Source organism: Leopardus geoffroyi, chromosome D1 (genome assembly GCF_018350155.1).
Source record: "Leopardus geoffroyi isolate Oge1 chromosome D1, O.geoffroyi_Oge1_pat1.0, whole genome shotgun sequence".
In the NCBI taxonomy this organism is placed as follows: Eukaryota; Metazoa; Chordata; class Mammalia; order Carnivora; family Felidae; genus Leopardus; species Leopardus geoffroyi.
Window position 1 is genome coordinate 55,201,737 of NC_059329.1, and position 14,007 is coordinate 55,215,743.

At 52.2% G+C, this 14,007-nt stretch overlaps 1 protein-coding gene across 4 annotated transcripts; it reads right to left on the reverse strand.

Annotated features, from left to right (window-relative positions):
- Window positions 1-938: 938 nt before the first annotated feature.
- On the reverse strand, window positions 939-13,214 carry B3GNT6 (UDP-GlcNAc:betaGal beta-1,3-N-acetylglucosaminyltransferase 6). Of its 4 annotated transcripts, none has more exons than XM_045483901.1 (4): window positions 12,866-13,214; window positions 4,831-9,091; window positions 2,628-2,760; window positions 939-1,529 (listed from the first exon to the last, which is right to left on the reverse strand). In XM_045483901.1, exon 2 carries the CDS (start codon window positions 9,089-9,091, stop codon window positions 7,955-7,957), a length of 1,137 nt encoding a protein of 378 aa, XP_045339857.1. In that variant the 5' UTR covers window positions 12,866-13,214; the 3' UTR covers window positions 939-1,529; window positions 2,628-2,760; window positions 4,831-7,954. The 4 variants fall into 4 exon arrangements, with proteins under 4 accessions (XP_045339857.1, XP_045339854.1, XP_045339855.1 ...); XM_045483898.1 differs by lacking the exon at window positions 12,866-13,214 and having other exon boundaries at window positions 4,831-4,969; window positions 6,440-9,180; XM_045483899.1 differs by lacking the exon at window positions 12,866-13,214 and having other exon boundaries at window positions 4,831-9,180.
- Between the last annotated feature and the right edge of the window lie 793 nt (window positions 13,215-14,007).

Sequence of the window (14,007 nt, forward strand, 5' to 3'; positions counted from 1 at the left end):
TATTTTTTGAGAGAGAAAGAGACAGAGAGACAGAGACAGAGCATGAGCAGGGGAGGGGCACAGAGAGAGGGAGACACAGAATCTGAAACAGGCTCCTGGCTCTGAGATGTCAGCACAGAGCCCGATGCGGGGTTCAAACTCATGAACTGCGAGACGGTGACCTGAGCTGAAGTGAAGTTGGACGCTTAACCGACTGAGCCACCCAGGCGCCCCTGGCAATTCCACCTCTATGGATCTGCTTTGCAGATAAGCTTCCAGCAATGTGAAAACACATGTGCAAAAGGCTATTTATTGAAGCATAATTTTTTATTGCAAAATCTTGGAAACAATCTATCATACATGGGAGACTAGTTGAATAAATTACAGCCAAGCCATATGGAGACCTTTGCAGCTTTAAAAAATAATAAAATAAAATAAAATAAAATAAAATAAAATAAAATAAAGCAACTGAGGAAGATTTCTGAATTGATGTGGCATCAATTCCAGACACATTATTAAGTGTGTGTGGGGGGGGAAGGCAAAGGCCCAAAGCGCGTCAATATAGTATGCTGCTCTTCATGTCAGAAAGAAGAGAATATAAGAACACACAGAGGTATCTGCTCATCTGGGCAAAGGAAATATAGGAAGCACAGGTGAATCTTTGGAAGAGGCTGGTTCCTCCGGGGCAGGTGGAAAGAGGTGGAGAGAGTGAGGAGTGGAAATGGGAGAGCAGGGGCATGGAGAGACTGCTACATCTCCAAGTGTATCTTTTAAAATGTGTATTATTCTGGGGCGCCTGGGTGGTTCAGTCGGTTGAGCGTCAGACTTCAGCTCAGGTCATGATCTCACCGTCTGTGAGTTCGAGCCCCGCGTCGGGCTCTGTGCTGACAGCTCGGAGCCTGGAGCCTGCTTCGGATTCTGTCTCTCTCTCTCTCCTCTCTGTCCCTTCCCCACTCTCACTCTCTCTCTCTCTCTCTCTCTCAAAAATAAACATTAAAATATTTAAAAATAAAGAAATAAAATGTGTATTATTGAGATATAATTTACATACCATAAAATGCACCCTTTTGAGGGGTAAGTCAGTGGATTTTAGACTGTTTGCAAAATCGTGCAGCCCTCGCCACGATCTCGTTCCAGAACATTTTCACCATCCCGTTTGTCGTCCCTCCCCTCAATGCCTGGCGACCCCTGATCTACTTTCCTGTCTCTGCAGATTTGCAGATCCATATAATTTGCAGATTTCATATAAATAGAAACATACAATATGTGGCTTTTGGTGCCTGGTTGCTTTCACCCAGCAGAACGCTTGCACGGTTCATCCGTGTTGTAGCGTGGATCAGCACACCCATTCCTTTTTATGGCTGGATAATATTCTGCTGTGTGATAATGTTCTGCTGTGATAATATTCTACCACGTTTTGCTCATCCATTCAGCTGTTGCTGGACCTTTGGGATCTTTCCACTTTGGGGCTACTAAGGATAATGCTGCCATGGACATTCACGTATGAGGGCTTGTATGGACCCGTGTTTTCAATTCTTCCGGGTATATACCTGGGAATGGAATTATTGGGTGATAGAGTAACACCATGTGACATTTTTTGAGGAACTGCCAGACTGTTTCCCAAAAAGCCCAGAGCCCCCTTATGAGGACTGCGACCCTCCCCAAGCCCTGTGGAGTCACTGGGTCAGACCTGAACCAGGCTTCCTCTCTGTCCTGACAAGCACGCCCCCTCCCGTGCCCTCTCCTAGCACTCCAAGGCTCCGAGCCCTGTCCCTTCCACCTGCCATGACCTCTGGGCTCCCTCCACTCCTTTGTCCCTCCCAGGTCAGGCACTTCCTTGCTCCCCTGCTCCCCATCTCCTCACTCTCCCCAGCCCCCCTCCTGCCCCTCAGAGCCCTTTCCCTGCAGCCAAATGAACTTTCTGAAATACAAATCCAATCTCCTATCCGATTACTTCAAACTCTTGAGAGCAGGAGTAAAGAATAGAGGATGACATTTTACAGACTAATGTCATTTCTGGGTTCTTGGGAGCATCACAATGAACCTTCCGGAAAGACTGCTCTCCTACCAGGAAAATTATGTTAATGAGCCTGTTCGTTAACTCAAAGGCCAGGCTGAGTCTAGACAGGAGGGAGGAAGAGGGTCACCAACACTACAGAATACTTCTGTAAATGACGGTCCCAGGGTGGAGAGGGGCCGTCTCTAAAAACCGTTATGATTTGACTGAACCCCGAGAGATTGGCAGTCGCCCCTGGCAGCCTCGGGGTGGGCATCCAGGTGGGGTTCTGGAACCGGATGGGTGGCGAGCCGGGAAGGGGACAGGGAAGGGGCAGCTCGAGGAAGCCGAGGTGGGCCTGACCTGCGAGCTCCCCCCTCACCTCCCGCCTCCCACACCCAGGGCCACGGAGATGGGGGCGGCTGAGGAGGTTTTCCTCCCGCTGAAGGCATGAAAGATGTCATGGCTGTGTGTGTTTGCCTGCACACAAAGTGCCGTCTGCCCCCTCCTCTCTGGAGCCCGAGCGCTAGCCTCTGGCTGGTGCAGCGGCAGCTCTGGAGTCTGGGTGTGGTTGGCATCGGGCACGGCGGTTAGGGCAGCGGTCAGGGCCCGGGAGTGGCGGGCAGGAGGTCTGAGCGGGTCATTCTCCTACCTGGGCCTCGGTCTCCACATCTGGCCAAGGGCGGTGGTAATAATCCCCGTTCCCTGGCTGGCGTGAGGATTCAAGGCAGTCAGGGACTCAGAGGTGCTTTACAACATGCTGTCTCTCCACGTTAATTTACATACTAAAAAACATGGAAGGGGCACCTGGGTGGCGCAGTCGGTTAAGCGTCCGACTTCAGCCAGGTCACGATCTCGCGGTCCGTGAGTTCGAGCCCCGCGTCAGGCTCTGGGCTGATGGCTCGGAGCCTGGAGCCTGTTTCCGATTCTGTGTCTCCCTCTCTCTCTGCCCCTCCCCCGTTCATGCTCTGTCTCTCTGTGTCTCAAAAACAAATAAGTGTCAAATAAAAAAAATTAAAAAAAAAATTAAAAAAAAAAATAAAAGATGCCTTTTCCTGAGGGGCCTGGGTGGCTCAATCGGTTAAACCTCTGACTTTGGCTCAGGTCATGGTCTTGGGGTTTCTGAGTTCCAGCCCCGCCTTGGGTTCTCTGCTGTTAGCACAGAACCCTCTTCAGATCCTCTGTTCCCCTCTCTCTCTGCCCCTCCTCCCCTGCTGGTTCTCTCCCTCTCTCTCTCTCTCAAACTAAAAAAAAAAAAAAAACAAAAAACTTTTCCTGACTGCTTACTACTACTGTATAGAAATTAAATTGATTTTTGTATGTCAATTTTGTATCTGGAAAACTTGGTGCTTTATCAAATTAATGTAATCAATTATATGTCGGATTTGTGGGTGTGTGTGTTTGTCGGTGAGTTTTCTCTGCATAGACTAATGGTTCTCAGTGTGGTATACTGCCCCCTGGTTGGGAGATTAGAAAATTTGTGAGGGTTTTGTTGTGCCCAAGAAATTACACATCACAATTCATATTACTTTATTTTAAAGTATTTTCTTTTATTAATCGCATATTAAAATTAAAGCATTATGTGGATTTTTTTGAAAACACACGTGTGACAGATTATATTATCCAAGAATTTCACTTCGGGATACGGAGGATGACATTAATTTGTTACAGAATGGGGAATTTGGATCCGATAGGATTGCAAACCTCTGAGGTTTTGCTACTCTTCTTTCTTTTTTCAAGTCATATTTTTGAATCCTTATCTTGCCTTGCTGTGCTCTCGAGATGTCTTAGACAATGTTGAACATTGTGGCGACAGTGGGCACATCTAGCCTTAGTCCAAATCGTAAAGGAAATGCTTTCACCTTTTACAAAGATTTTTTTTTTCTAATCACGAATAGATGTTGAATTGTATCATTTTTTTTCTCCTGCGTTGGAGATACATTTCTCTTGATGTGATATACCACACTGACACATATTTCTTTTCTATCCATACATTCTGATTGCTTTTTTCACTTTTATTTCTTTATTTTTTATTTTAGAAAGAGAGAGAGAGCCTGAGCAGGGGAGAGAGGCAAAGGGAGAGAGAGAGAGAGAGAGAGAGAGAGAGAGAGAGAGAGAGAGAATCTTAAGCAGGCTCCACGCTCAGCACGGAGCCCAATGGGTGGACCCAACCCACGACCCTGGGATCACGACCTGAGCCAATGTCAAGAGTCCTTGGCTCAACTATTGAGCCACCCAGGCACCCCTTGATTGCTTTTCTAATACTAAATAAACCACTTGGAATTTCTGGGATAAACCCATCTAGATGCTGATATATTATGCTTTTTTACATATCGTCACGCTCCGTCTGATGGCATTTTATGTAGGATTTCGCATGTATGTTTGCGAGACAAGCCCATCATCTTCTCTGCTTATGTGGTCCTTGTCAATTAGCGCTGGCCATAACAGTCGGGTCAGGTCAGGTGGGTGGTTGGGAGCACAGGTCCCTGGACCCAGGACCCAGATTTACACGTACCCAAGGACCTGCAGCCAGCCTGCGTGCAGAAAACGTGTGCGGGGCGCGCCCCCTGGTGGTTGTGGGTCGCCAGAGCCTGAGGAAACGAGCGGGGTGAGTGGCACCCAGGTGGCTCTGAGGGCCAGGTGACACAGGTGATGCCAGGGCTCTGCAGGCTGCTGGTTTTCGCTGCGCCTGATGACGAGAGCAGCTCAGCTTCAGAGACGGGGTGGCCAGGACCCAGAGGGACACCAGGACCCAGACAGGGTGACCAGGACCCTGGAGGGGCACACAGCAGGCCCATAACTACAGAGTTCTAAACCTTCTGAGCTGTAAAGTTTCTGAATTGCAATGTCTTTACCTGTAAAGTGGGGATAATCCATCTGCTTGTCAGGGAAATGGGAGGAAGTTGTCAGGGCACAGAATTCAGACTTTCTAGAGAATAAGGAAGGTGTCTTCTCCTGGCCTCAGCATTCTCATTTTCTTGTCTGTTACAAGCTCTTGGTAAATGGGAGAAAGGAGAAGGGAATTCAGGATTAATGATAATTGTCTAGCACGAGATTCTGCCCCGGGGAGGTCTGTGTGAAGGAAGCACATTTGCTCATCTATTAATTTTAGCTTATTATTTAATTATTGTTCATTTATTCAACAAATATTTATTGGACACCGTGGTGGGAAGAATAATGGCCCTAGTCCACGCTTTAATACCGGGAGCTTATAAATAGGTTAGGTTAAGTAGGGACAGGGAAATAAGGTTGAGGGGGAATGAAGGTTGCTGATCAATTGATCTTAAGGCAGGAAGATAATCCTGGATTATCCAACTGGGCCCAATGTCCTTAAAAGTGGAAGGAGGAGCAGAAGAGTTAGAGATGCAAGAATGCTGGTTTTGAGGAGGGAGGAAGGGGCCTCTAGAAGTTGGAAAAGGCCAAGAAGCAGATTCTCCCCTAGAGCTCCAGTAAGGAATACAATCTTGATAACACCTTGATTTTTAACCCCATGAAGCTTGTGTTGGACTTCCGACCTACAGAGCTGTAAGACAATACATTTGCGTGGGTTTAAGTGCCCAGGTTTGTGGTAATTTGTCCCAGCGGCAGTGGGAAACTAATCCAGCACTGTTCCAGGCACAGCAGCAGATGCTGGGAGTTCTGGGAATTCACAGAGCTATGACCAGGTAGGGCGAGGAGCTCTGTGCCCTGGGACTAGGAGGGGGTTGGGAAAGGCTTTTCCAAGGAAGTGACACTTTATCTTATATCTGAAGCTTATAATAAATGAAGCGAGAGTGGAAAAGTGTTTCAGGCAGGGGAACAGCTTGTTGCAAGGCCCAGGGGCCAGAGAGAGTACACAGAACCTCAAGAGGCCCCAGCAGAGTGGGGAGAAATCAAGTCGGAGAAGTCAAAGGAAAGCAGGTCAAACCGCCCGTCTCAGAAAGCATTTGCTTTGTATCTGAGGACAATAGGGCTGGATTTTGAGAGGGGGCCCAATTATGACCAGATCTGCCTTTTGGCTGCTGTAGGGTGGAGAGTGCATCCCTAGGTGGCCCTGGCTGAGGCCCACATAAGAGCTGGTGGTAACCCAGGCCATCTGGTGCCATGGAGAAGATGGACCGACAAGAACTGACTGGAGAGATATTTTGGAGGTAAGACCAACCTGGTGATTGACCGGATGGGGTAGGAGAGAGAAGGAGAGTTTGAGATGCAGCGCCCCCTTCCTGGCGTGGACAAGTCGAGGGATGACAGTGCCATTTACTGAGATGGGAACATCGGGGGAGAGGCAGGCCTGCCACACATCCAAGCTGAGGTGACCACTGAGGCAGGTGGATACGCATCGGGAGCTGAGTGAAGGTCTGTTGGAGATTCAGGGTGGACTCCGGGTTGTTGCAGAGGGAAAAAGAGGTTTCTTAACCTCGGCACTAGGACATTTTGGGTAGAGCAGTCCTTCGTTTTGAGGTAGGCCTGGAGGGTTGTCCTCACCTGCAAGGTCAGAGCGGGGTCACGTGCCGATCCCTGTTCCAATCCCAGGGAAGGGGAAGGGGAGCACAGGTGCGGCAGGGTTCAAGTGCGGTCCTCATGGCGTCCACACCACATTCATCAAAGAGCCTGGTCACATGGCCATGCCCAAATGCCAGGGAGGCTGGGGAGTGTAGTCTAGGTGTGTGCCCAGGAGGGAGGGAGTAGCAGACTTTGGCAGACAGCTGGCAGCCTCCCCCGCAGGCATCCTGCATGACGCAAGAGACAGGGACGGTGGTGGTTCAAAGACACTTCCCGGAAAGGGATCAGAGCTTGTGCAGAAGCGCAGAGGGAGGAGGGAGCCCAAGAAAGGACAGGGTGAGTGGTTCCGCCCGGATGAGTCTGCCGGCGGGGAGGAACGGACCTTGTCCTAAGGGCAGGGAAGGCGTTTGGTCAGCCTCCTGACTTCCTATCTGGGCTCCTTCCTTCCTGAAGTCATTCCCTCTTGTCCGTCTCCCACAGCTGGGACCTTGATACACATTTCTGCCTCAAGAAAACCCTTAGGCCGTTTTCTTGATCCTCCTGCTTTGCCAGGATGACTGAAAGCTCCTGGAGATCACAGAGTCCCGATCACTGACCCCTCGGCCTCCTAACTGATATCCACGGCTCCAGTCACCTCCGCACAGTCCCTAACCTCAAGGCTACTAATCTGATCTCCCACCCCCAACACAGTTCTGTACGTCGCCCTCCACGGGCTTCCCAAATAGTGTCCAGATTCCCCTATCACTGTCTTGCATGGTTTCACCATTGCTGACCCCCACGCTGATGCCACCCTGAACCCCCAGCTCGGTTCCCCAAGGCTGACCAACCCTCAGGCCCAGACACCGGCAGGGAGCCTGTCTCTGCCCTCTGGGCGGGAGGGCTGGTGGCGCTGTGTGCATAGTCGAGACCACTAGAGGCGGCCATCAGCTGTGGTCGGTGGGCGTGGAGGGGACCACAATGGTGTGTTGACTGGGAATGACCACGTGGCCCTGGATCAGTCACTGTCCTCACTGAGCCGCGTGTCTACTCACTTGTGGAGGAACCGATGGGCGTGCCAACTCGTGTATCGTACCCAAGAGGAGACATCGGACCCCGGCTCCTCACCCCTCCCTTGTTCCACTGCCCACATGGACTCAGGGCAGGAGCTGGCCCCGGCAGGCTCCTAGAGGGGGCAGTGGAGCCGCGTTTGGAGGGGCAACTGACATCCCTTGCCCAGCGGGCTTCATTCCTAGCTGCACACTCGAATCACCCGAGGAACTTAAAAAATACCTAGGTATCCGGGGACACCCGGCACCAACACAGTCAGATTCTGGAGGTGGGGCCAGGAGCCAGGCTTTTGCAACCCCCGCCCCCCGGTGATTCTAGTGTGCAGCTGGGGTTCGGGTGCACCGAGCTGGGTGGGATAGAAGGTATCCAGAGCAGGAAAGATGCGCTCTCAGCGCGGGACGCATCACGTGCGGGGGCTGCTCACCCTCCCCCAGTACGCCCCACCCGTCCTCAGGAGACCCTGCGATCCGGGCCACAGCTCAGCCCGGGGTTGTGCAGCGCCTTCCACATGAGCAGCATCTCGTAGGGCGCGAAGCGGTGCACGAGCAGCAGCTGGCGGAACAGGCAGGGATCGAAGGAGGGCTGCTGGGCGCCGGGCAGCTGCACGCCGAAGGGCCGGATGCCCTCGTGGCCGCTGGGCGCCAGGCCCGCGCGCTTCAGACACATGCCCATGTAGGCGTCATCGATGGGGAAGAGCGGGGTGTCGAGGGCGGCCGCGCGCAGGGCCCCGACCGTGCGGCTGGACAGGAGGAAGCCGCCGCCGCTGCAGTACACCGGGTAGGCCTGCCCGGGGAAGAGCTGCGGCGGCACGAAGTACTTGCTCCGGCTGTCGCGTATGGGCACCGAGCCGTCCATGAGCTGCCCGGCGAAGAGGTGGCGGTCGGGCCGCTGCGCCTCCAGGAAGCCGAGCACGTTGGCCGTGTGCACGAAGACGTCGTCGTCGCCGCTGAGCAGGAAGCGCGCGTGCGGGCAGCGCACCGCCAGCCAGTCGAGCAGGTGCACGTGCTTGAGCGTGAGGTTGAGGAAGGTGTCCGCGAAGGCCCACTGCAGCACGTCGCCGTGCTCGCGCGCCTCCAGCCCCACCAGCGCCTGCAGCCGCTCGGCGCGCTCGGCGTCCTCGGGCGGGCTCGTGCCCAGCAGGAAGAGGCGCCGCACCTGCCGCCCGCCGTACAGGCGCTCCTGCCCCCAGGTGCGGCGGATGAGCTCGCGCCGCTCGTAGTTGGCGGGCGACGACTTGACCGCCAGCAGCAGGTAGACCCCGCGCCGGCCCGCGCACTTGGCGGGCGCGTCCCAAAGCAGGGGAAAGTGGCGGCAGTGGCGGTACCGCAGGAAGTCTTGGATGCGCTGCGGCAGCTGCTCGAAGTCGTCCGTGGCGTTGGCCGAGTCGTTGGCCACACACGGGCTGAACAGCCACGGCTGCGCGGCCACAGGAGCAGCAGGGGTGGCCTCGACGGATCCGTCCCACATGATCTCCTGCGGGGACCTGGAGGCTTGGAGGAACCATAGGTGCAGGGCCAAGAAACTCACACCCACCAGAAAGAAGGTCAGAGTCTTAGGATTCATGGACCTGCGGCAGGGAAAAGCCATCTGTGGGGGAAACCGAGTCAGAGGTGAGCCAGGAGTCATCTTCGGCGTCAGCAGAAGGGCACCCTTGCCCCATCACGTCTCTCCCGGAACCAGCCCCTTCTAACCCTAACCCTAACCCTAACCCTAACCAGCCCCTTCTCAACTTTGCTGCTACAAGGTTAAGGGGAAACCACAATTCAAGATTACCCCAAAGCATCTCACGTCTCCCACAGTCTGGAGTGTTCTGACCTTCAGAATCTCATTGTCTCCTGACATCCCCCTCCCCACCCCCCGGCGGAATCCACCCAGGCTCAGCGAACTCACGTCAAAGCCAAAATCTTCATCGTCCTGTGAATTCCTATCCTGCTTCCCTACCTCAGTAAATGGCATCACCGTCCGCTCAGTTACTCCAGCCAGAAGCCCGGACTCTCCCCACCTTCAACTCATATCCAGACTCCATACCCTGGAGTTTCTGTATCCAAATCTCTCCACCCTTATTCCCTCCTCTCTGTCCCTGTCAGCCCTGCCCCTCTCTAATTTATTTCCTCCTTTGCCACCTTAGTCAAGGAAGCCTGAGGTGACAGCAATAGACTCAGACACACGTCAAATTCTGGCATCACCACTTAATGTGTCCTCTTGAACACGTCACTTCAGATCTCTAGGACTGAGTGTTCTCTGTAAGAAAGGGTTAGTAGATTCCTACTGTGCAGGGTTGTTGGGAGCATTAAATGAGCATAAAGTGGCCAGTCAGCGATATTATAACCTCGTTGGCATCCTCTGACCCCACTCCTTTTTTTACTTCATGCTGGTATTATTTTCTGTTCCCTGAATATGCCAGGTCAGGCCCTCTTTTCTGTGTATCTAACTCCCCCCGCCTGCCCAGGGGCACCTCAAGCCCTGCTTTCATGAAGAACCCCTCAAGACAAATCCCAGATCACAGTAGCCTTTTTTGTATTTACTCCCTGCTAAATCCTGTCGCACCGGCTCCTGTCCTTGAAACACACTTGTCTCTGTTTAAGAGATGCCACTCCCTTCTGGCTTTCTGTCTCCTTCTTTCGCCACGTCTTTCGATTCCCTTTGGTCATTTCCTCCTCTTTCCACCTTTAAGAGTGGGAGGTCCCCAGGGTCCTGTCCTAGATGTCACCTTTGCTTTAGGACCTCCAAGCTCCTGTGCCATATGTCCAACCAGCCACCTGTTACCAAGCACCTCTGCGTGGTGCTCCACGGCCACCCTGGGTGCAACCTCAGCTCTCATCTTCGTCCCCAGGATTGCTCCAGAGTGCCACAACCCACTGTGGTTTTTGTTCAGGCCCCAAGCCGTGACCGACTCCTTCCTTTTCTTCATCCCTCCACCCAAGCCTGTTTGATTTTAACGCCTAAGTGTTTCATCAGCCTGTCCACTTCCATTCCCATTATCAACAGGCTAACCCGAAGTTCTGTCCACACGCTTTCTCGCTCTCAGCAGATCCTTCCTCCACAGTAGCTGGGGGTACCTGTGAACGTGCAGATTTCATGCCACTCCTCGTGCTCTTTTCTTCAGCTTTCTGTCAGCCACCTGCCCTGGCCATCAGCCAAGTCACAGCCTTAGCCTGGCAAAGCTCTTTCTATCTCTTTCTACCTTGGAGCTCCCTTGCCTGGATGGACCCCCCCCACCTCCCTCCTTTGCCTGCTTAACACCTGCTCAGCCTCCTCAGCCTCTGGGTCCATTGAATAGGAATGTCCTTGGCTAGGCTTTCACGTCGCTTAAAGGAAACCAGAACATTATTTGTTTTAAAGTGTATCTTCTTTTGGGGTGCCCGGGTGGTCTAGTTGGTTGAGCGTCCGACTCTTGATGTCAGCTCAGGTCATCATCTCACGGTCGTGAGATAGAGCCCCTCTCCCCCACTTGCTCTCTCTGCCTCTCTTTCAAATAAAATTAAAAAAAAAAAAAAAAAGTGTATCTTCCTCCCTAGTCTGTAAGCATCTTGAGGGCAGGTCTGACATCTGTGTTGTTCACCATGATGATTAAATGGCAATGTGTATAAAGAATTTGGCATGCTACTCGGCACATGGTAGGTGTTCAGCAGAGGTTACCTATTATGATTATCAGGGGTGCCGGTCAATCTTTGTCGGACGGATACTTTGCCAAAGCCTGTGCTCGACAAATATCTTCAGACTGAGTCATTTGCACGTCGTAGGTGTTACCGGATTGAATTGTGCTCTAGCGTTTGTGTCTTATATAGTCCCTGCACCACGTCTAGCGCGAGATGGGCACAAAGCAGGTGTTCGGTGAAATAATGGAGGTACCAATAACTACCCAAAAAAGTGAGAGAACCCTGCAAAAGTGTGGGTGTCATCACTGAGTCCCATTGGAAATACTAGACGTGAATTCCTGCTTCAGTGTTTGATGCCCTGAGACGGGAGAGACAGTGAGATGGCCCAAGTCCATTTTGTCATCGCGATACGCTCAGTGGCACATTTGTGGCAGGCGACACATTTTTCTTTTCAGCGAACGAAAGAATAAAAGAACGAATGAGAATAGACTTTGGAGCCTGAGGAGCTGGGCTTGAGCCGGCTGCTTCCACTAGCTGTGTGCCTTTGTGAGAGGTCGTTTCCTCAACTGAAAAATTGAGAAAGTTAACACCCGTCTCTCGGCGGCACAGCGAGCGAGAAAATAATATTACTGACGCCGAAGGGCCATACAAACGCTAGTTAAAAACAAAATTGGAAAAGCACTCCCCATCTTTTTTCTCTCCGCCCAGAACCATTTCTCGAAAGAAAAAGTAATTCTTGTGTCAAGGAAACTTGCGTTTACTTTGATAATGCTCATCCAGGAAGCTGAATCCTGGCCACTTTTCCATAGGAGTAACGAGCAGGGTGGGCCGTGGTCTAATCCTGAGGGTGGCGCTGGTTTGCCACACCCTGTTCTTGGATGCGGCCGCTGTGAAACTTTGGGTGTCCCCTGTCGTTCTTTTTGCTGGATTTCCCCCCTTTTCTCAATGCGCTCTTCCGGGTCTCCTGGGGTGCTCCCACCTCAGGCTCTCAGGGGCTCTGCTGGCCCCGATCCCCTGTCTCTCAGGACTCAGCTCAAGGACCACCTCGTGCAGGAGACCTGGTAGGACCAGCTCAGTGGAACATGTGTCCTTGTTACCATGGCTGCTGAGTGGCAAAAGTGGTAAGAGAGGACACACCTGCCACTTAGGTATCCCTTTGGAACCCCAGGTTCCTCACTTGTGGGAACGTGGGCAAGTTAATTTCTCTCAGTGCCTCAGGGGATGAAATGAGTTGATCCGTATAAGGCACTTTGACTTATACACGGTGTGCAGTAAATGGGGACTATAGTAATATTAGCAATTAACTAACACAAGAAAGTTTACTGAGCAGCGTAGGATTATCTGAAGTTCCTCTGTGACCCTCTCACCGCCCTGCTTTCTCTGTTTATTGCTCTACACGTACGTTTGCTTTCCTTTGCAATGCTATTCACTCTGCCTGGGGTTCTCTTTATTTTCCCAGGAACAGGCAAAGTTCCTGTTGGTTATTCCCTCCTCTGGTTTGATGCCGAGACGGCTGAATGGAACACGGATTCCTGGGTCATCCACCAGCCCCCTACCACCTTAAGGTATTCCTGGGGAATATATGCACAGCGGATATGGTAGGCAATCAGGCATGGAGCCCTAACTCGGAAGCTTTGTCCTGGTTCCTTCCCCTGCCCCTTCCTCCCTCTGGTGCTTGCTTCACCCTCTAGGGGGAGGGGTGTGAGGAGGGGAGAAAATGCACCTCCTTGCCGATGGGAAGCAGCCCAAGCCCCCCTCTTACCTTGAGTATCTGAGAGAGAAGAAATACACAGGAGCCGTCCCCAGACTTTAACCTCCTTCTTTCACATGCGGAGGCCCGACCCCCAGGACTGTGGCTCAGTTCAGTGTTCTTGAATCTGACCAATCCATGACCTCCTTCCTCCTCCTTGGAGGGAGGGTGAAGTAGGGGACAGCTATAAGCTTCCTTCCTACAGTGACTGCGTAACCTTTTGCCATGAAGCTAAATGCCATCTCTTCTGGTTTTCTTGACTCCACCCACGGCTGCCCTGCATGCTCCAGCAAATACCTGACTGAAATAATGCTGTATTGTGATGATCAGTGTTCCCTGCTGGACGGAGGGCAACTCCAGGGCCTGGGATCTGTTCTGTTAACATAGGACACGCTCTAAAGTCTTTGTTGAGTGAATTGTATGTAAAATGTCGGTACGGGCATATTTTCTAAACACAATAATGACATCCGAGCGTGCTGAATTGGGCAGATGGTCAAGGGCTTCATCCCGTTATCACTGTGAGTGGTCAGGAGAGAGGTGAATCGGCCTCGGACTTGGTCCTCAAGAGCTCACCGTCTCTTGGGAGAGCCAGATATTGAATAGTTATAAAGGGATGTGGTGCATACAAAACACAGAGAGGAGACTTGGAGAAGGGAACCTGAGTGAGCCAAGAAGAGTTCACAGCAGAACTGGATTCTATCAGTTATCTATTGCTGCGTAGCAAACCATCCCCAAACGTAATGGCTTGAAACAACCAGGATGCATGTTTTTCAGGATTCCGTGGGTTTCCTGGGAGGCTTTTGTGCAGGACCCGCCTGGGCTCTCTCATGTGGCTCTATTCAGTTAACTGGTAAGCTAGGGGCAGTGCTCAACTGGGACAGCTGGGCCTCGCTCTCCTTGTACCTTTTCATCCTGGGCTGCCTCACGGCACGGTGGTCTCGGGGTTCCAAGATGGCGGAGGCAGAGGCGACAAGGCCTTGGAGGCCTGGGCTTCAGAATGTGCATCATGTCACTTCCTCCACATTCTGTTGGTCAAAGCAAGTCACAGGGCCAGCCCAGACACAAGGGATGAGGAGGGGCTCCAAAAATTTATGGCCGCCTTTAAGCTACCACGTGGGTTTTGAGATGGAAAGTTTTCCCAGCAGGCACCCTGA